The sequence below is a fragment of the Brachionichthys hirsutus genome, chromosome 9 (assembly GCF_040956055.1).
Source record: "Brachionichthys hirsutus isolate HB-005 chromosome 9, CSIRO-AGI_Bhir_v1, whole genome shotgun sequence".
Taxonomy (NCBI): Eukaryota; Metazoa; Chordata; class Actinopteri; order Lophiiformes; family Brachionichthyidae; genus Brachionichthys; species Brachionichthys hirsutus.
Window position 1 is genome coordinate 7,038,070 of NC_090905.1, and position 20,419 is coordinate 7,058,488.

General features: G+C 43.6%; 1 protein-coding gene across 1 annotated transcript in view; it reads right to left on the reverse strand.

Moving 5' to 3' along the window:
- Window positions 1-274: 274 nt before the first annotated feature.
- The window catches only part of ptprsa (protein tyrosine phosphatase receptor type Sa), a 90,302-nt gene continuing 70,157 nt past the window's right edge, over window positions 275-20,419 (reverse strand). Inside the window, exons 26-37 of the mRNA XM_068743110.1 lie at window positions 18,390-18,487; window positions 16,008-16,131; window positions 13,237-13,412; window positions 12,016-12,135; window positions 10,437-10,591; window positions 9,325-9,610; window positions 7,312-7,490; window positions 6,065-6,191; window positions 5,812-5,937; window positions 3,558-3,712; window positions 834-969; window positions 275-343 (exon numbers count right to left, since the gene is read on the reverse strand). Coding sequence (XP_068599211.1) covers window positions 275-343; window positions 834-969; window positions 3,558-3,712; window positions 5,812-5,937; window positions 6,065-6,191; window positions 7,312-7,490; window positions 9,325-9,610; window positions 10,437-10,591; window positions 12,016-12,135; window positions 13,237-13,412; window positions 16,008-16,131; window positions 18,390-18,487 — 1,751 coding nt within the window. The remainder of the gene's footprint in view (window positions 344-833; window positions 970-3,557; window positions 3,713-5,811; window positions 5,938-6,064; window positions 6,192-7,311; window positions 7,491-9,324; window positions 9,611-10,436; window positions 10,592-12,015; window positions 12,136-13,236; window positions 13,413-16,007; window positions 16,132-18,389; window positions 18,488-20,419) is intronic.

A 20,419-nucleotide genomic window follows, 5' to 3' on the forward strand; every position in this document is an offset into this window, starting at 1 on the left:
CCTCCTGGTGAGGATTTTCTCTTCTGGATGAAGGGCAATTTTTCAGATGAAGAAATCTCCACTCAAACTGGAATTAATTTGCACTGGTGGGTTGGGCGTCGTCTTCCGAAATCTACAAAGGGATTCCCATTTGGTGTGTCTGCATTAGCGAGGGTATTATCGTCATCTGCTGTCGTCTTTTCAAATTCAAAGTTTCTATGGCTCAGGAGACTGTTGGGGTTGGGGCTCGGGGAGGGGGAGGCTTTTTTGGAGGGGGGGAGAGAGAGATGGCTTTTTACGTTGCATAGTGATCAAAGCTTCCTAAATACTCCAGAGCTGCGTGATAGCAGAACTGGTACTCATCCTGTGGAGCAGAAACACAGAAAAAACACATCAGAAAATGAGCATACCAGGGGCTCCATTTCTGCTTGGTGCAAGGCAGTAATTGTCATCGCTAATCTCTGACTGATGCAGTCGTCGTGTTCATGCTGTTTTCCCATGCTGTGTAAGTAGCAATTGTGTTTGTGCCCATCTGTGGGGTGTGTTGAGATGCACTGTTGGTGCTTTGTCACCAGAAAACGACGGTACCATTGACCTGGTCAAAGGATAAAGGTGGCAGTGTTTTTACTGATATTTAAATGGCCCATCAGACATGCCTCCACACTGTAGGTTGGTTCACAATGTGCAAAGGTGATGGACGGCTTGTCTGAAAACCCACACGCCCGCCCACGTTCATCCAGACACCGCCCACTTGAATAACTTTCAGCACGGACATTTCTCTACACCTCTAATGCATGGTGCCTTGGGATTTATGTAAATGGTGTGCTTTTGTGTGTGTGTGCTTAACCTCTGACCTCAGTCTGGACCATTGCTGGCCTCTGTGTCCGGAGCATCTTCACTGTCTGGAAGATGTCAACCACGCCTTCGTAGCGCATTCGCTCCAGGACTATGCTGAGGGTGATGAAGACTCCAGTCCTGCCCACACCAGCACTAGAAACAGTGAATTCATAAGGATCATACAATGACTGAATGGTGAATCCATATTTGTCTGTAGTACTGAGGTCCTCTACATCTTTCCATCTATTATACTTTGTGGTTTTTCTTTAGTCTTAGCTAGCATCAAAATAAAAATTTGGATTTCCATAAAAAAATAAAATGCTGTATCCACACCAAAAAAAAATGCTGACCGACCACAGAAATCAGGTGTGATGATGGCAAGAACGCAACCTGTATGTGGGAACACTGAATGTGCATTTGCAACGTTCGTCCTCAAGGAAGAACACAAATCATGCACACAAAGAACCACACAGTTTGTCTCATTGAGCTCCTCCCTTGTGCTGAAAACATCCGCCCGCTGCTGCTGCTCTCCAGAAATACAGTCAGAGTCTTAACTCGGAGCCGGAAATACTTGAGAGCTCTGTCTCTAAGCTGCTTTGCTGTGAAATGACTTCCACTTCACCAATGGAACAATCATTGATATGACAACAGATTTATTTTGGCTACTTCAAGCCGAGTAGACGCAATGGGAGCTAAAAGACACCTCTGGTATATATGCGTGTGTGTGTGTGTGTGTGCGCCTGATGGGGGACAGAACCAGAATATGGACAAAAGAAGACTTGCGTCTTTTGAGAGTAGATTAAATTGTATCGAACACAGTCGTTATGGCCTATATTCATGCAGAACGTAGAGCCACCCACTACCAACCCACACGCCGTAGGATCGTTCAGCCGACCCAAAGCCTCTTCCTGGGAGTCAGTCAAAGCGTGTCACGTGGACTCTTAAACTCACTGAAGGGCTCATCTCTCTCTCTCTCTCTCTCTCTCTCTCTCTCTCAGGAAGATCAACTCTCAAATCTGAAAGCTCACCGAGCCACCGCAGACTGGGAGGATTTCCCATTCACAGGAAGTAATCAGGCAATTAATGACCAAACGCATGTGGGTCTATTAGAGAGCGGCTGAGGAGAAGAGGGTTTGCATGGAGGAAAAGAAGGATGGGAGAGAGGGAGGATTAAGCAATAGACAGAGGGATGGCAGATGAGGAAGACCAGGGACAGAAGACAACTCAGAAAATAAATACAAACGGAGGCATAAGCTCTCTGCCCGGTGTTTAAAAGCCAGAGAAAGGTGGAACGAGAAGGAGGTGGAGCGTCAGGGAGAGGCAAAGAAACCAATCAACTAAAAGCAGAATGATTTTTGCATTTCTACTCATGAGAAACTCATTTCCTGTATTTTGACAGAATAATTAAAACCAACATAAAAATTATACGATAAATAAAAAAGAAACATTGAAGAAGACTGCCGGTAATTTATGTACCCAGTTAACAGAATCACATTAGTATTATTTATTTATTTACTTATGTACTGTGCTAATCCTCTTATGACGCTGTAAAAAATCTAATCAAATTGTCAAGGATGCCCTCACTATATTTGGCAGCTGCACGCAACGTAGTCATAAGAGTTCCAGCCTGGCTTAACGGCCTGTGTGGCTCTTTGTTCATTACTCCAGCCTTGCGATTCCTGCCTGAACTGATCCTTTTGTGCTTTAAGGCATCTCTTTCTCCCGCTTCTATAATGGCCTCATAGGAGGGAGGAATAACTCAGTCTTATTGGCGCTTTCCTGACACCTTACAACTCCCCGGGGCCCATTTGCTGGCTGGTGACATCATTGCTTTTTAATAGAGGGGAGAGGATGTTATGTTTGATGATGTCATTGCGCCCGCGTGATAGAAATGTGGATACATGAGTGTCACCTACTCTTATCCGGAAATAAAAAAAAAAAAAATACAATTATGAGACAGGAAGTAAATGATTCAGTGTGTTAGCGCCTTTTTTAACACCCAGTTTCACATTCAGTTAGTGTGACATTTTTGTCCATTTTGGCCAATCAAACCGAAAACCAAAATGTACAATGAACAACAATGTCCACGTGTATCTGTTGAAAAAGATTCATACAGCTTCCTTTCTTTCTTCCTTTGGTGGACCTTGTAGTCAATTATCTTTCAACTAAAGGAAACAACCGGACTTCCCACCACAAAGGGGTTCATGAATAAATCTCTTAGCCGCGACCACTAAGAAATATCTGTTCCCAGCATGCCCGGCGTGTCACATGAACAATAAAGCTTACCTTGGAAGCTACATCCAATTTAATGAAAAATGCATAACTGAGCTATCATAAAAACCAAAAGAAGGGCTGTGTCATTTAATGTGTCTCCTCTTTGCAAATGCCAAGCCACATCTGGGTCTTATTAATTATGGAGGCGATGAGCCCGTGGAGGTGCAGAGGTAATGGAGTGCCTTGACAAAAAGAAGAGGGGGGATCGGATCTGATGATCCCGGCAAAGCTGCGCAGCAGGAGACGCTGTGCTGCAAAAACAATAACTGCCTTAGGAAGTGATTTAAACTTGTTCTGATGCTCAAAGCCTGATATCTCTTTCAAGGAGGAAAGCAAGGCAGCGAATGGAAATAATGCACTTCCCGCTCTTTCCAAGAAAACAGTTATTTTTGAAGAAAAGTGCCATGTACGCAAGTTCTGGGAAATGTAATGCTGCGTGGTATAACACAACCATCGCTTTACTTTACCTGCAGTGGACAGAGATAGGTCCGTCCTGTCCAAACTGCTCCTTGGTTTTATGCACCTGGCCAATAAAATCAATGAATCCCTCCCCAGATTTTGGCACGCCTTGCTCTGGCCAATCAGTAAACTGGAACTGCCTCACTGTCCTGGACTGACCATCCTGCAAATACAGAGACAAGAAAGTGAGATCAGAAGATTGAAGATTGTTCATTATATAAGCAAACAAAATAGGCAATCACACACACACGCCAGCAGAGAGAGAGATAGTGCCCTCTCATCTCGATTTCCCGCTGCAGAATTTTGCCTGTCAAGATAAGCAGTCCCTTGTTAAAGTTAATCAATAGTGTATGTGCTATGACAAGAGGGTTCTCCCAGACAGCATGCTGAATCAGATAATCCCACATTCTGATCATTGGAGCCACTTGACGGAGCGATGGAGACGGGGAGCACGAACAAGGGACTAATGGAGCAGGGGTTAAGACTCATTAGCAAGCCTCCCAAATGGAATTTCAATCTTGTATTACCTCCACATTTTTGTCCCATTTCTTCAGGCAAGCTAAACACCGCTGTTTACAGATAGCATGCATAAACTAATACAAATAGTGCCTGAATGCACAACGTACTTACTATAAGTCAGTAAGCGCTGTGTTATTGAAGATGCATTCAGGCACTATTGTACTTGACAAATACACTGATTTAGATGTGAATAAGTTAAGCTTCATGTCCCATCTCTCTTTGTGCAACATTACATGTCTCCTGCTGTTTTATGATACATTGCATGTTTTGCTTCCTTTGCTGCTTTTGATTTTTGATCTCAAAGATGGGTTTTTTCCTCAGGAGGGGGATTAAAAGCGAAAGAGGGGCAAAGACAACACAATAAACTGAGCCTGCATAAGAAAGAGAAGAAAGAGGGCAAAGAGGGAAATTTAACACACAACCCGAGGGCCCACGCACCGTGTCAAATTGTGTGATTAAATATGTGACTGGTTCCCTAGATGTGAGTGTTGAGGCGTGGAGTCTCTGCTATTACTGTGCAGAGGCGTGCAACAGATACACGCGCACACGTGCATGCACACACGCACACACACACACACACACATCTATGTAATCCATGGTATTTGGGTAAAAAGCCAGTTTGCATACATTCACATGCACGTACTTGAATCAGTTAATGGGGGGATAAAAATCCACACACAGCCACAGCCAGACCGAACCTCATCTTTCACACCTCCACACACCGTATCCATTCCATCATCCTGTCTCTCTCTGCTTCCTGAACTCTGATGAGGACCTGCGATGCTTTGCTCCCATTTAATAATTCTCTGAAACACTGACTGGTGAAAATGCAGGTCTGTGTGCTCACGGGGGTACAAACCAACAACAGCAACAACAAACCAAACAAACAAAATAAAATACATCAAAACAAAAAAATATATCAAAGGCGATGAATGCAAGGGCTCCGACCTAAAACACATTAAGGTGATGCAAACGTGATGTGCAAGTACGGATAGCATGTAAAAACCTCAAACGTGGGTCATTTCCTCATGATTCTATTCTACTGTGAATATCTTTAATGCATTTACTGATTATGGACATGCTGCTGCCTTGTCAGAGCTCAGATAATAGTCCACACACCCACTTTCTTGTTGGTACCTTTGCCAATTAGATCTAATCTGACTGCCAAGCTGCGGGATGCTCAAAGGCTTTTTGGTATCAAGGCAGTGTGGTATGATTATGGTTATGATTTACCGATCGAAAAAGCAAAGTCTAGCAAACCTTGCCAGGATTGATCTCTTGATTATTCCTTGATTCCAAAGAATAGCTGCTTTTCAACAGCGCTTCTTAGCCCATTTTTGGTCTGTCAAATACTCGCTCCATTTGACAGACTTTTTAGGAGAGAAAATAGGATCTGCTTTTGATCTTTCTGTAATTTTGTGACCTACATTTCCTGACCCTGCAATGTCCACCACATTTTTCACATTCCAGAGTGCAATATCAGTGCAATTGTGAATATTACGCAATCATTTGGTTTTGCACTTCCTGAGTCCAGATTGAACATTTAATATTTACTCCATTTGCGATTTGCTATGATTTCCTAGAAAAGGACTTCCAGCTGTGATGGGGAATAAGTAAATGTGAAGAAGTCAGCTGTTTGTAAAGTGTAATAACAATGTTCATGACAACATGGATTCTGGGTTGCATCTTAGTCTAGCTCACAGTGTACTCAACTCACACCCCATCTCTGCAGGTATGTCTTACCCTGGCGTCTGTGACCTTGAACTCTCGGAGGATGTACTGAGGCATGTTGTACTCCGCCATGGGATCCACCACAAAGTACTGGTACCTGGCAGAGCGCTCCGCCGGCCAGTACTGGTGACACTTTTCCTGTTAGATAAACGTATTTATAAAATGACATGTTTTTCCTTGTATTTTTATTTCTCTCTTTGAAACAGATTCAATTAAAAAAACAACACAGCTCAAATCTCTTTGTCCAAGTGCTTGCATGTCCTACCCGTCCCATCTCTCTCAGCTTGGTCAACATGACTACGATGGTAGAGTTGTTCTCCCAGAGCATTCTCCAGAAATCTTCCGTAGTCTCTGCCAGAGGCCCCTGTGTTGCGATGTAGGCCTTCTGTTGCCTGTATACGGATAGAACATTCAAAAAGCTCATCAACTTGTCACTACTCTAAGGACAGCAAGTGAAGGGTTTGTGTTAGGGTTAGGCTTGCCAGCGTACAAGTAAAATAAAATAAAAAATATCATATGAATCACATACAATCTAACCGAAATCTGAAAACATTGCACATTTGCACAAACATTGACTTGCATGCGTTTCCTGTGTTTGTGCATTAACCTTTCCAACTACCGGTACTCTGTTTCTTCCTACAACCCTGCGGTGCAAGTCAGACAAGTTTTTTTTCCTTTCCCTAATGCAACAGTAATCCGATTTTTTGTAGTGTTGCACAAACACAAAACTCTTGCTTCAGATTTAAGTCTCTTTCATATGTGCTCCATGATGGGATACTTAGATAGCTAGATCACTTTTAGTTATGAATATGAACCGAGAAGATAACCAAACCTGATCTTTAAATAAAAAGAATATGAACATAGCCGGGCGGCCCAGTGGCGCAGTGGTAAGCACTGTTGCCTCACAGCAAGATGGTCGCAGGTTCGTCTCGGACTTGTGGCCATTCTGTGAGGAGTATGCATGTTCTCCCCGTGCCTGCGTGGGTTCTCTCCGGGTTCTCCGGCTTCCTCCCCCCGACAAAAAGAATATGCAGCTTAGGCTGATTGGTGACACTAAATTGCCCATAGGTGTGAGTGTGTGTGGCTGGTTGTCTGTCTCTGTGTTGCCCTGCGACGAACTGGCGGCTTGTCCAGGGTGTAACCCGGCTCTCGCCCATTGACTGCTGGGATTGGCTCCAGCTTGGCCCGTGACCCGATGACGGAATAAGCGGTTGGATAATGGATGGATGGACGGATGAACATAGCCTTCGTTGTTTGAACACTTTCATCAGGCCTGTTGCAGCTCAAAGGACTAATCCAGATGTTGCTATTTATTTCTTATGTTGCCCTCTGTTGCTGCTTTCAGAATGTTGGTTACATGCCTGATCCCTCATTCATTTTGTCTCTGATTTGACATTACGCTCGATGTCCTTAGTCCGAGCTGAGTTAAGGGATTGTAACAATCATGTTTAATAAAGTTGTTTGTTCATCCAACGTTCTTGTCTTTTACTTAAAGTGATTGTTACATCCTACCTGTATCCATCAATGAAGCTGGAATTGATGTAGTCAGATCCTTCCAGGCCTCTGATTGGCTGCAGACAGACGCGTGTCGTCTCATAGGGCATGATGTTGACCAACCTATTCTTGAACTTGTTGCATGGGAGGTTGGCACTGATGAAGCGTGATGTGTGAGCTTTGGAGTTGGCCAAACGCTGAAAGAATTGGAGGAAAGAGAGAATGAAGTTAAAAAAATGTACAAATATATTTTCTTGCTCGGCGTTGGATGAATGGGGAGGGGAAGAGAGAACAAATTAGTGAAGCCAATGGTAGTTCAGAAGAGGACAGAAGAAGCAGGAACAGGAGAAGTGGGGAGATAAGGATGGAGGGGAGGACAGGTGGGAGAACAGATCAAAAGAAGAGTATATAACTGAGAGCAAAGCAATCTACCCTGCTTCACCAGAGAGGGGGAGATTCAAGGGGCATTGTTTATCAAGATAAACTCACTGGAGAGAGTGTGTGCATCCCCTTTTGCAACGTATGGTGTCAAGCAGGCCCATTTGCAACAATGGAAAACATGCAACACAACCAGAATAACAAGCCTCTGGATTTAGTCTGAGAGAAACAGAAAACTTGTCTAGAAGTGGGTCAGCAGCGCTTTGATAGCGTGGCACCAATGTGGTATATGTGTGCGTAACACATAGATCAGCATCATGAAAGGATGTTACGACACACACACACACACACACACACACACACACACAGCAGTGATCAAAACGAAACGCTGCACTGCTACATCATCATCATTGCCACTGGGACCTCAGAAGGAGTTTGTGGGTCACCAAATCTTATTATCGCTTCCTCTTGGCTTCAGTGTCTCAAAGCATTTGTGTGTGTTTGCTTGTTAGCATTTGTCTGCAACTTGTAGACACCCTAATCAGTCTGTTTACGGCCCCTTCCAGATAGAAAAAGTATTCTATCCATCTACACATACACAGTCTCTCTCTCCACCCACCTCCTGTGACCTCAGTCACAGCTTGCCTCTGCACGACACAGCTGCCTGCTTGTGAACGAGAGCTTCCTCCCGCCTGTCCCTGTAGGGCAGCGTTTTGTACAATCACTTCCTTAGTGCCAAGTTAGCATACAGCCATCCCTTTGTTCATTAGCCAAACGCTCTTCCATCCCCTTGCCCTGCCATCTACCTCCATTTGTCATCATCAAGTATTAATTGCTAAGCCCCCACCCTTATCCACAAGCACACCTCTCCTTTCTATCCTGACTATAGCGTGGATATTATTAATCCCTCTTTGACTCCTGACGCCAGCTCAGCATTATCCCTGTTAGCGATGGCGATTCCATCACTGTTGTGAGTCAGTGAGCGAATGAAAAGGTCGAAACGCGCCGGCACCGGTGATGGCGATGGGAAGATGATCGATGATTTAAGAGCGAGCAGTTGTGAAATTCAAGGTCAGCCGATGCTGACAAGAGCAGACAAAGCTCATGCGACTTTCCAAATTGATGATTGTTGAGATTTTTAACAGAGATCTATGTAAACACTTTGAATGGCTGTTTATCCTCATCTACTGCTTTGTCCTGATATTCTCCAAAAAAAAAAGAGCACACAGTCGTCCTTTGAACCCGAACCTAAATGCACAAGGCATTCGGCCAAAAGCTTCTGTCTGGTGCCTTGCTAGAATAAACCCAATTTCTTTGCTTAAGCCTATTTTTCTAAATCCTTCAAAATGAACAAAGCAGCTAAACAGCAAAGGATTTCAATACTTCAGTTTTCTAGCTTTGCATGAATCACAATAATAATGAAGACAGCAAGCTTTAATTAAAGGACTTGCAGCTGCTTAAGACAAGGTAGGAGAACCCACTAAGAATAGCACTTATGTTGCCATTATTCAAATATGATTAAGTGCAAAGAGTGTCACCTGGGAAAAATCGGTCATCTGACCATCTAGTTAATCTGAGGCAGTAGTATGTGTGTACAATAAATGGTTATGTTTAATTCATAAACAAATGAGAAAGTGTTTTCATATCCTGCACCTTGAACTCCAGCTCCATGCCAGTGACGTGCTCGCCGCTCTCCACCTGGGCCAGCTTCTGAATGTAGGAATAGAGGCTCCGGGCAGCCACTTCAGTGTTGCCACAGGCCACCGCCTCCAGCAGCGCATCATGAATGAAGCTGTATTGGTCCTCTGTCTGCACCATGTAGTTCCGTTGTGAGCGCATCAGCGTCACGTGGCCGTAAATGTCGACCGTCTTCTCGTGCTTGATACGCTCGAGCATGGCGTCGATGACGATGAAGCATCCTGTTCGGCCGACACCCGCGCTGAGGAAGAAGAAAGGAGAAAAAGAGAAGCCATCAACACAAATCCAGTCCTCCCTTTGCCTTATCTCCAGGGTCTCATCCTTGCAGGATGCTGTGCCTCTGAATCTTTGCTGTTGTGTCTTTATTGCGATGCTTATGGTTCTGTTGTTGTTCCATTTTAAATAATTGAGTAGGAGAGGAAAACAAAGAGATATGATGATAGCCAGAGAGGGAATACAGAAACAAGTAAATATGATAGAACAACGAGAAGAGGGCATTGATGGAGAATGAGTGCAGCGCTTTGGACTCACTGAAGTCTTTATATCTTGACAAAAAGCAAGGTTTCAATTTGAATAAGCCATCAGAGAAATATCAACCGTAAAAGGAGGACGGCTAAGGAGCAGAAAGGGAGAAGCAAGAAAGATGGGAAGGGATTACTGCGAGGGGAAAAAAGGAGACAGAGGTGCAGGGAATAGATGCACAGAACAAGCTTTGAAAATAAAGATGATGTGGCCAATGAAGCAAAGGAAGATGGAGGCCCTGAAAGAGAGCGACAGCATGCATTTGTGTAATGTGTGTTATGTAATATATAATAGTGGTCACAAAGGAACTACTTATTTTGCTCACGGACATACACGCACACACAAATTAAAAAAGAATACTTCTTTGAAGCGTAGGCTTGGGGTTCATTTCTCCTCCACAGTCACACTGGGGCGGTATTTGGCTGACCAAAGTAACAGAAACTGTCCCACTTTGGCGCAGATGCTCCAGTTTCATAAAGTTTTACAAACACTTTAGATCTCAGCGCTGTAAAACGAATACACGAGCAACACATTTCTCTGCTGACCTGCAGTGGGCGATGATGGGTCCGGCATCAGGCGGATTGCAGGTCTTCACCCTACGGAGAAAGGCCAGGAAGGGGGTCGGGTACTCAGGCACGCCATGGTCGGGCCAAGCCGTGAACTGGAACTGACGAACCTCCCGCTTCTCACTGGAGCCATTCTGGATGGAACAGAGGGATACACGTCAATGTGGGGGTGGTTTGTTGTGTTCTGAGTGGCCGGCCAACTGGTTTAACTCATGTCCAATAACAGATTAAAGCAAAGTTGGGTTTCTGTGGCAACCCCCCACGTGGCTGGCAGGTCATGACAAAGACTACATTTCAGTAGCTTGATGTGTCCCCACTATGATGCACAGCTGAGCAGTCCTATCATCTAATGAAAAGCGTCCTCCGGAAATGCACCTCGCACCAAAATCTGAGATAAGTCGAGTAGAGCTGGTGCCACGTAGCACAAAGGTGGGCTCATTTATATTTGCAAACATTTTCAGACAAGGACTCATCATCATAGATTATCTCAAAGGATTTTGTCTTCATGATCTCACTGACTGACATGAATTTGCAGGCATGTGCAACAAACACCCAAACCGCAGATCCATCTAACTCACTTCTAGACACTAGCTGGAATCCTTGGGAAGTTTTAAAGAAGGATAAAACAGAGCAAAATACAGTGTTTCTACTTCCCTGCTGAATAAATGAATAAATGCGTGTGGTAATTAAAAGCAAACTGACCTAAATCTTACTTTCCCTTTTTGGACATATCTTTATTCTGCAGATGAAGAAGGCTGCGTGGATGTGATTAGTGTTCGGATGCTGATTTTCTTTCTTGTTTTTAGTTTTTATTTTTGCTAAGGATTTATCAGCAGGCATGCAGAAATAATTCCAATACCTTCTCACAGGTGTTCTTGGATTTATGCAAACATATGGTATTTAAAAACACATCAGTGTGTTATTAATTCTGCAGGGTAATAACTGGCATCATATGTCTGAATGTTCCCAGGTATGAAAATACATGTATTTGGATTTTTTACATGCGATTCCATATGACCTTCAGTCCAGTATAGTGCGAGCTTGAATATCAGAATGCCTCATTTTAAGAATATTTTCATTTGCGAGGAGACTCTGTATCTTCTTGCATGTTTCAGTCTTGCACAAACAGAATGGAGCATGAGAGCAGTTTGCTTTTTATGTATACTGAGGTTCTGTGTTGCTCACTTTAGTTAAGTGCCTCAATTTGACAGAGATGTTACACTGAGAACAGAAAAAGAGAGTCAAACAAGGTGAAATGGTGGGGGGGATATCCTTACTGTATGTACTTATTGATCCCTTGTGGGTTCTATGTGTAACCACCTTTACAGCCAATAAATAAACAAACAGCACAAAGCTGAAGCCATCATTTATGCATTTTGTGCCTGCATTCTTATATTTGCCCCACAACTGATCACTTGTTTACTGAAGGACATTGAATAAGAATATTGTTATCTGTTGTAATCCATCTTGAAAATAAATGCATTTTATTTGCAGAAAAGATGTTGAGAGTGGCAGCATGCATACTTTAATTGTGTAATTATATGATGCATCCTCCTACCTTGTGCAAGGAAAAAGTGCGGACGCAGAAAGTGGCCAATTCTACGGTGTCCAACAGGGTAACCTGGGTCATACCATACGTTTCTGTAGCACGACTGGGCCAGTACTGGTCACACTTAATCTGGAAGAGAGGCAGAGATGCAAATTATCAGATAAAAAAAAAAAAAAAAATCAAAATGCAGGCAGAAAAATTATCGCAGTTAAAAACAACAGCAAACATAAACAAACAAAAAAAACCTGGGTCGATATCTCTACGTTGATCATTGGTTTTGCAGGAGACCCTAAATCACAACCACTGCGCACAGCCCACTTAGCAAAGAGTCATTCAATATGGGCTGTGATGCACCGGTGGGCAGCAGATGAGACGTGACAGCTAGTGAGGGAGATGCCACGCTCTCCAGCGCTCACTCCCGCTTTGTGCTCAAGCTGCCACTCAAATTCCACTGCCTGCTAATCACGATCACGTCTGACAGGAGTGGAACGTGGCACACGTCGGTAAGGAGGATCGATAAACCGCAGGAAGGGGAGAAAGAGAGGGACAATGAGTGGCGACACCTGGGCCAAGTGAGCCGATTGGAAGAAACATCACAGTTGACTTTTTTGACTTCAAGACAACTTCAGTCCTTGATAAAAAAAAAACAAACAAGCTTGATATCCACTCTAAAAAGACTCACCATTTTTATTTATATAGTTCACACATAATATAATATGTATCCAATCGTCAAATACTTTCGACAGTTCTTTAATATGATATTTGAGGATTTTATTGCTGCTGCAAAAGCTGAAATCGCTGCTGCTTCAAATGTAATTTTAGCTCCCTTGCACCGTGCCCTCTGCTGAAATTTGCAGAGCTCTCGGTGCTGCTGGAAGCATGCAAAAGCAGATGCAACCAAGCCGGGTGGGTGATACTCCCAGCGGACGACGCAGCCCGACAGGTACCACTGTCTTTGAGTCGACTGTTTTATCATCCTCTGCTGCTGCCTTTATCGACCCATCCGAAATTCTACACTTCTTAGAAGCAATCTATCTCATGAGGTGAAATCCGATTACCTACCAGTGGCGTTCAGGTGCAGCTGCTGTGCCGCTTTCAACAGCTCCGTCTAATACGTACGTCTTGTGAACCAGCGATTTCGTTTTGACATTGATTTCGAAAAACAACATTTGGAAGCGGTATAAAAACAGTACCTCGCATCAATCGTAAAAGCGGCTGGAGCGGACTCACCCGTGACTTTTCCTCCAGTCTGGTCATCATGACCACAGTGGCTGCTCTCTGCTCCCACACCATCCTCCAGAAGTCCCCAAACGTTTCTGGCAAAGGGCCCTGAGTAGCGATGTAGGCATTCTGCTTCCTGTAGCCATCGATGTAGTTGGCGTTTATATAGTCACTGCCTGTAATACCTGCACAAACACCACAGCAAAACAAACAGATTAGCATTTCAGCAAATCCAAAGATTTTCATGGCTTTGGCAACTTTTTGTTATCATACCTTTATCCTAAATTGCTGCTTTGTGCAATCTGCCTGGATGACTGTCAGTTTTCACAACACACTAAAACCTACTTCCCAATTAATGAAGGTATAAAGATTCTAGAGTGGAAACGAAGTAAATAACTTATGTAACGAGTTCTCACTGTTACTGCTGAAAAAGAAGCACAAACTGGTCAACATGATCGAATTCTTCAAAGGGAAGTGGAAGCGTCTTAATATACGACTGATCATGTCTGCTTTTGGAGCTTAACATATTCTAGGTATTATTCCTGCACAATAAATCTTGGCGCTTGTTTTTAGAACAATTCTTTGGCACAAATGCAAGATTATATAAGCTATATATATATATATATATATTCCTCTCCCTCAGCTGCAGCAGAGCTGGAGAAATCCTCAGTTGTTGTTCCATTTGAACGGATTAAAATGCACCAACTGCCTCACTGTCACAACTTCCCGCGCTGGTCTTTTATCATTTCCTTTGTCGACGTCTGGGGTTCTTCCTTGGCTTCTGAATATATGTGGCAGGAGTCTACATCAGATTTACCACCGCCGAGGATGGAGTGTGGTTGAAAATGGAAAATAGGAGGAGTAAATCTGCCATTCAGACAACACAGCCAGAGGGTAGATGCAGCTGCCATCCCGCTCAGACTGCTACCATGCTCTGCTGCACACCAGGCACACTATATCTTGCCACAAGGCACCCGTCCACACTGTTGGGCAGGCAAATGTGTACTGGCAATATTTAATGCAAGGATGGCATATTTAACTCTTGTAAGCTATATCGGATAATCCTGCTTCCACTCACTGAATGCGGCTATCAAAGCATGGCACCCTTTGAAGTGTCTGCAGTAGCGAGGCGTCACTGCATGGCTGAAATACGGGGATCTCCTAAAGAGGTCAAGATTGCAAGTATACAATCTATAACACAATCCTCCTGTAGGTAGGCTGATGCAAACCCGGCATCAAGCTCGGATCTGAGGCCTGATAGGGTTGGCTGCGATGTATTATATCTAGTTATTACAGGCTGAACAACTCTGTGGTTCTAGAAAAAAATAAAGTCTTAAAAAGAGTTAAATTGAAATGAGATAATCTGAAATCAGTGTATGTCTCACAGTGATCATCTGATGGTAATAAGAAAGAACTTCACCCATCTTCATTCAATCAACTTCTACAGTCCCGTCAGTCGGAACGAGACCCCGGCGTGGCAGAGAGCGTGTTTGGAAGGTGAAGCCTCTTTGACTGACGCCCCCTCGCTCAAGCAAGGCATACAAAGGAACACTTGACTGCGCTCATTTTGCAGGGGAGCGAATGTGATGACAACAAATAGGGCGGAGACAAGCAATAATTTTTATATTTGAAAAGCAAGAAGCCAGCGAATGGGCTTGCGGGGAGAACAAAAACGAAATGAAAGACAAAACGAACAGAAGAAAAAGAAAGAAAGAGAAAAACGTCATTAAAACGGTCACCGTGTCGCGCAATCTGATGGCGGTGCCGTGGATTTAGTCATAGCTAAATGAACACAGAATGGCAATGTGCCTGAATTGTTCTACTGCTCCGACTAATGGCAAAATCACTGCAGTGTAAAATAGAAATTTCAGACTTGATTAATTTATGCATTTATGGACCAGGCGTTTTATTTTCCCTGGGATAATTTGTTATGCATGTTGTCGCACCGTCAAATGGGCCTGATTACAGCAAAATGTTGAAATCTGTGGAGTTGGGAGTTTGGCACAACTGTGGGGCGCTGTAGAGCCCGTCTGATGATGCAACGCCAGAACAATGCCAGCGGGGAACGGTGACCACCGCTGACAATGTCGCTTGAGATTTCGGAGTCAGAGGGAGAGGCTTACTGGCTCAGAGATCCTCAGTACCGAGTTTCTGGGAAGTTAAAGAGAAGTCACGAGTTCGAGGCAGATCGGATGAGACAAATGGAACGAGGCAAACACTGGTTGAATTCATGGGTCTCTCTGACCGAGCGCTGAGTCCGAAGATGAGTTGAAGCAAGTCTTTGTCCTTCCCCCTCAAAAAAATGATTTCATTAAGCTTTGGGACCGAGCTGAAACAAGTCCTCCTTTCACTCTCCAACAAGATGTAGTGTGGTTCACTGGCTGTTGCTGCACCAAATCAGAACTTCATATAATTATTTCACTTCATGTTTTATTACTTTGTCTCTTACTCCTGTACTATCTCATACGTAATAGTGCAATCCTACCCAGTCAGGTGTATTTTTATTTATTATTTTCTTTCTGTAGGCACAGATTCGGCTAAAATCCCGTCATGTCGAAACAATATGTTACGGCACGATACAGAAGGTCGTGGCCTTTGTTGTATTTCATTCTACATTCTGATTCTACCTGCACCGTTCTAGTTCAGTCTTCACTATCTAGTCCCATTTGGGACTAGATACGTCTAGCCAGTACAAATTCCTAATTACTTCAATTGACTCTGTAATTATGTGAATTTCCTCCTCAGAGCTCCTCTTTGAGTGTGTTTGTGTTACGCCTTACCCTCGATGGGAGCCAGGATGACGCGAGAGTGGTCGTAGGCGATGACGTTGGCGTAGCGATTCTTGGGCTTGTTCACCTCCAGGTTGGAGTGTTCCCAGGTGAACTGCTGGCCCGGATCGACAGACTGATGGGAGAGCCGAGACACGCACGCAGAAAAAAGACGTGAGAAGAGTAGAGCGATAACGATACAACGCCAGTGTTATCATAGGACGATGAGGGATGACAGAAAGCACGGTGCTCGTCTTTATCTGCTCACAGCCCATGTTAAACGCTCTAAACAATTACTCACAGTATATCATCAAGATCATTTAGACATGATTTTTTTTTATGGATTGTCGCTTCAGCTTGCTCATTTGAAAGCAGGATCAGTCCAGATAAATATCCGGATGGCATGGGGAGGAGTGCTTGAGGGACATTCCAGCTTCCAGGGTGTAAAGCCTGAGAGCGAACTAAGTCCAACTGGAAATATTATCACTGCAGCAATCACGACTTCCTCCGTTTCCTCTCATGTCTCCTCCTTTGTTGCCGTTTTCCTTATCTGCAGTCCTCCATCTCAGAAGTCTCTCTCTTCCTTTTTTTGGGGCTGCATTTCTTTCTCTCATTATCTCCTGCCTCTGCTCTGATGTTTACTCTCTCTCTCTCTCTCTCTCTCTGGCAGTCACGCTTCTACTATTTTCTTTTTCTTTCAAGATTAGCTTAAAGCTGGCCATATTTGTGTGCGTGTGTCTGTGTGTGTGTGTTAAGTATTAGGGTCTTCTCTGAAATAGGTCGACTCACAAAGTGAAATCCACCACTGTGTTGTCCAAACTTAATTTAATTTGAAGGGATACTGCCACAAATTCATTAAAAAGGGGCTTCTTGATTTTTTAAACTTCTGCAGCAACTCATTCATCGGCGGTTCCATGTCAGATCATATCCTCTTCATCTCTGCTCTCCAGCTGAGGTGGCCCCACCTCTTTCTCTGCCCCGCCTCACTGAATCTCAATCATTAACCAAGCCTCCACACCTCATCTTTCTCCCCTCTCCCCTTCATCCCGCCTGGCAAAAAAACAATCAGTCAAAGCCCCGTAGAGCTTCGCTTGACAAGTCACTGCACCCAGACAAGCAGTCATTCATCAAGAAAATAACAAAATTAAAATTACACTTCTCTATTTAATTTGGTCATTTATTTTTCCTGAGGGGAGGGGTGGCAGAGAGAAAGAGAGAGAGAGAGAAAGAGAGGTAGGTAAAAGATGGGGAAGGAGAAGAGACGAGTGAGTGTTTAAATGCTCTCTGCAAGCCAAGTAATTAGAAGTCGTCGTTGCAGCGTCAACTTAGGCGTCCCGTCTCCCGTCTCTCTCTTCCCTTCGATTGGGACAGACGTCCAATTGGTCCACAGCCTGTGCGTGTGGATTTATGAATAATAGATACCAAAGAAATAGTGGATCACTATGAGAAGTCATTATCCGCCAACATTCACCGGCAGGCATGATGACAGCCATCTCTGCTGGCGGACCGACTTCCTGCGTCCTACTGGCGTTCTACGGGGGGACAGGCACAGTGATTTAAGGATGGCGAGTGGGGGGATATTGCTTGTATGCAAACGAGAGCTGATTCAGCATTCTTGATTTCTAATCAACTCTGGTGTCATTTATAACCGCCATGGTCTCAGAGCTCAGACAGCTCAGTTATAGCCCGACACGCACGCACACACACACACACACACACACACACACACACTATGATAAAGCTGGTGTGCTTTTTCACGAAACCGCTTTAATGGACTTCTGCTTGCACACGACTATATAAACATTTTGGAAGACAGAGCATCTTTACTCCAGGTTAATTGGAGTGTGTGATACCGAGTTTTAAAACACCTATTTATCCCTTTAATGAGCTGCTACATTCAATGAGCTATGTATTCTTAGTGTTGTAGAACGCTTTGGTCCGTCATGTCTGGTCCTTGATAAATTCCAAATAAGGACATGAAGCCTATTTTCCATGAGAAATAGCCTTGTTTTGACTCCTGTTTCCTGATTACTGGACCCATAACACGAGAATGATTCATTTACTTACACAAGAATCTGAAGAAATTGTATTTGAAGTCAAGGTGTTAGAGCCACCATTCAAGGGAAATTCTATATAATTGAAAGTGAGAACTGTCTTGCATTGCCAGGTTGAGACTGATAATATATCCGGGGAAGTGGCTGTGCACAGCTGATATTTCATAATTGCTCAGGCACTAGCAGATAGCAGCATTTTCAACAAGCTGAAGAAAAGACTCGGATGAAGAGGAAGAACCCCTTCCCTGGGATGATGTAGGGACTCGTGCGTCCTTCCAATGAAAACACAATCAGACAGAAATCAATAGTAAGAAGACACTCTGACCTTTGGCCCACTCACCTCATATTCCTGGGAGAGTTTAAGATTATCGTTGGCCTTGAGGAGCTCGGTGTGTTCAGCCAACTCCGAGATAGGGATGGGAGGATGATTCATCATGCCTGCTCGCCAGATAAATTGAGAAAGAAATTTGACACGGGAAGAGGGGAAAGAGAGTTCGTTAGTGCCGTACACGGGACACAAGTTCAATACTTCAAATGCACCTTTTATGGGTGACGGATTGTCGCTTACATAACAATGGAGTTTGGGGTTGTAGCAGTGAGGAAGCTTGTGCAAAACATGGTGAATAATCACAAAAAACAAAAATGCATTGTGATGTTATCGAGCCTTGATTGGACCAGGCCAGAGCTCAAACTGATTTGTTGCCAAAGGGACTGGTAGAAAACACCCACAGACTAAACTGTATCGATTCTCACAGTGGTCACGGCGCTGACAGATGGAGCGACCAGTAAGAGAAACGTGGCTGGATATAAGCAGGGAAAAAAGGCATTCAGAGGCGAAGATAACTTTAATAGCTTGGCTCAAGGTGAAGAACACAACATTCTAATGGCGAAATCACAGACAAGAAACATATTAGCTGAATCAATTGCTCGTGTTCTTTGAAATCTCTCATTTCTCTTCTAAGAGGAAAATCTTGTTTGATGCCAAACAAAATAATTTACAAATACTGTACATTAAGACTTTAATCGCTATTTTTAAGAAAACAACTTCATCAATTTCAGCACCATCCTTGATCAGAAAGAAAGATGAGGAAAAAGCCACTTTAATCAGTGGCGACTTATTCGCCTCTACCGTAGCCTCTATCGATAAAGCGCTTATTATGCTATGTTTTTGTTGTTGTTTTTAAAAAAAGGTACTAATTCAAGAATGGAGCCCTGACCTGGGGCTCAGGGGGAAGGGAGGCTGGGAGGGGAATAAAGGGTGTGAGTGATGCCGAGTGACACAGTGAGCTGCTCCATTCCAGTCAGTTCAAAGCAAGCGTGGCGCTGTTTCTACTCATTCCTTCAGCCGCCGTTTCCCTAACTCACTGAACACTGGCTGTTAGAGGAAAACTACACACACACACACACAAAGCATTATCTGTTGTATGTCCAATATATTTTTTTCCCAACTCTCTCAAATTGATCATTCCCAGAAAGAATGATCAATTTGGGAAAACTGTGGGCCGGCACCGATATCCACTAAATATTATGTTGCTGCTTCCACAACATTATCAGCACTGCTATGCACTTCAGTCACTAATCCATTTACGGACATAATGTGGAGGCCATGTAATGGAATATGAGTGCAGCCCTGTCCCTGCATGCAGACTGGAGACGCTTAACCCTTCAGCATCTGTAGAAAAAGGAGGAGATGCCACTGGGTGCCGTGACATCCACTGGAAAATGAATGGACACGCTGCAGGAACAGCCTACGTGACACCCATGCCCGTGTTATGCTGAATGTTTGTCTTTCAAATATCATAATATAAAATCAAAATTTAGCAGAAGGAGAACTCCAATTCTCATCATGTATTTGTGTCCTGTGTGTTCATATTTTGCTTTCGTTTAGAAGGTTATTTGTGATGACTATCACAAGAAAAAATAAATGCTGCAAATTGAATTTTTGCTTCCCTCATATTGAAAATGAAAAGGCATCAATAGCAAAGAGCACAATAAGTAAATCTGTATGTAAACGAGAGAACCTCACTTCATTGTTTATGTGCAACTGATTTATGTGCAATTGTGAAGTTGTGTATTTTAGTGCACCCACATTAGTGTCTGCATCTGCAACAGTTACAGAGAAATATATCAGGACAAAGTATTAATTTAAATGCAAATAAATTATGACCTATTGCTTTCAGATTATGCTTAAGGTTACATGTGTGTGTTTTTTGAACTCATATTTGGAAAAGTATGAAAATATTTAGACTATTTAATACAGGAAATCCATCATTGCAGATTAGTCAAACTTTCGATGTTGCCAGTATAACTAAAAGCTGTAAGACGCCATGTTTACACAGATGAAGCTCACGGCCAAACCGATCTGTTTTC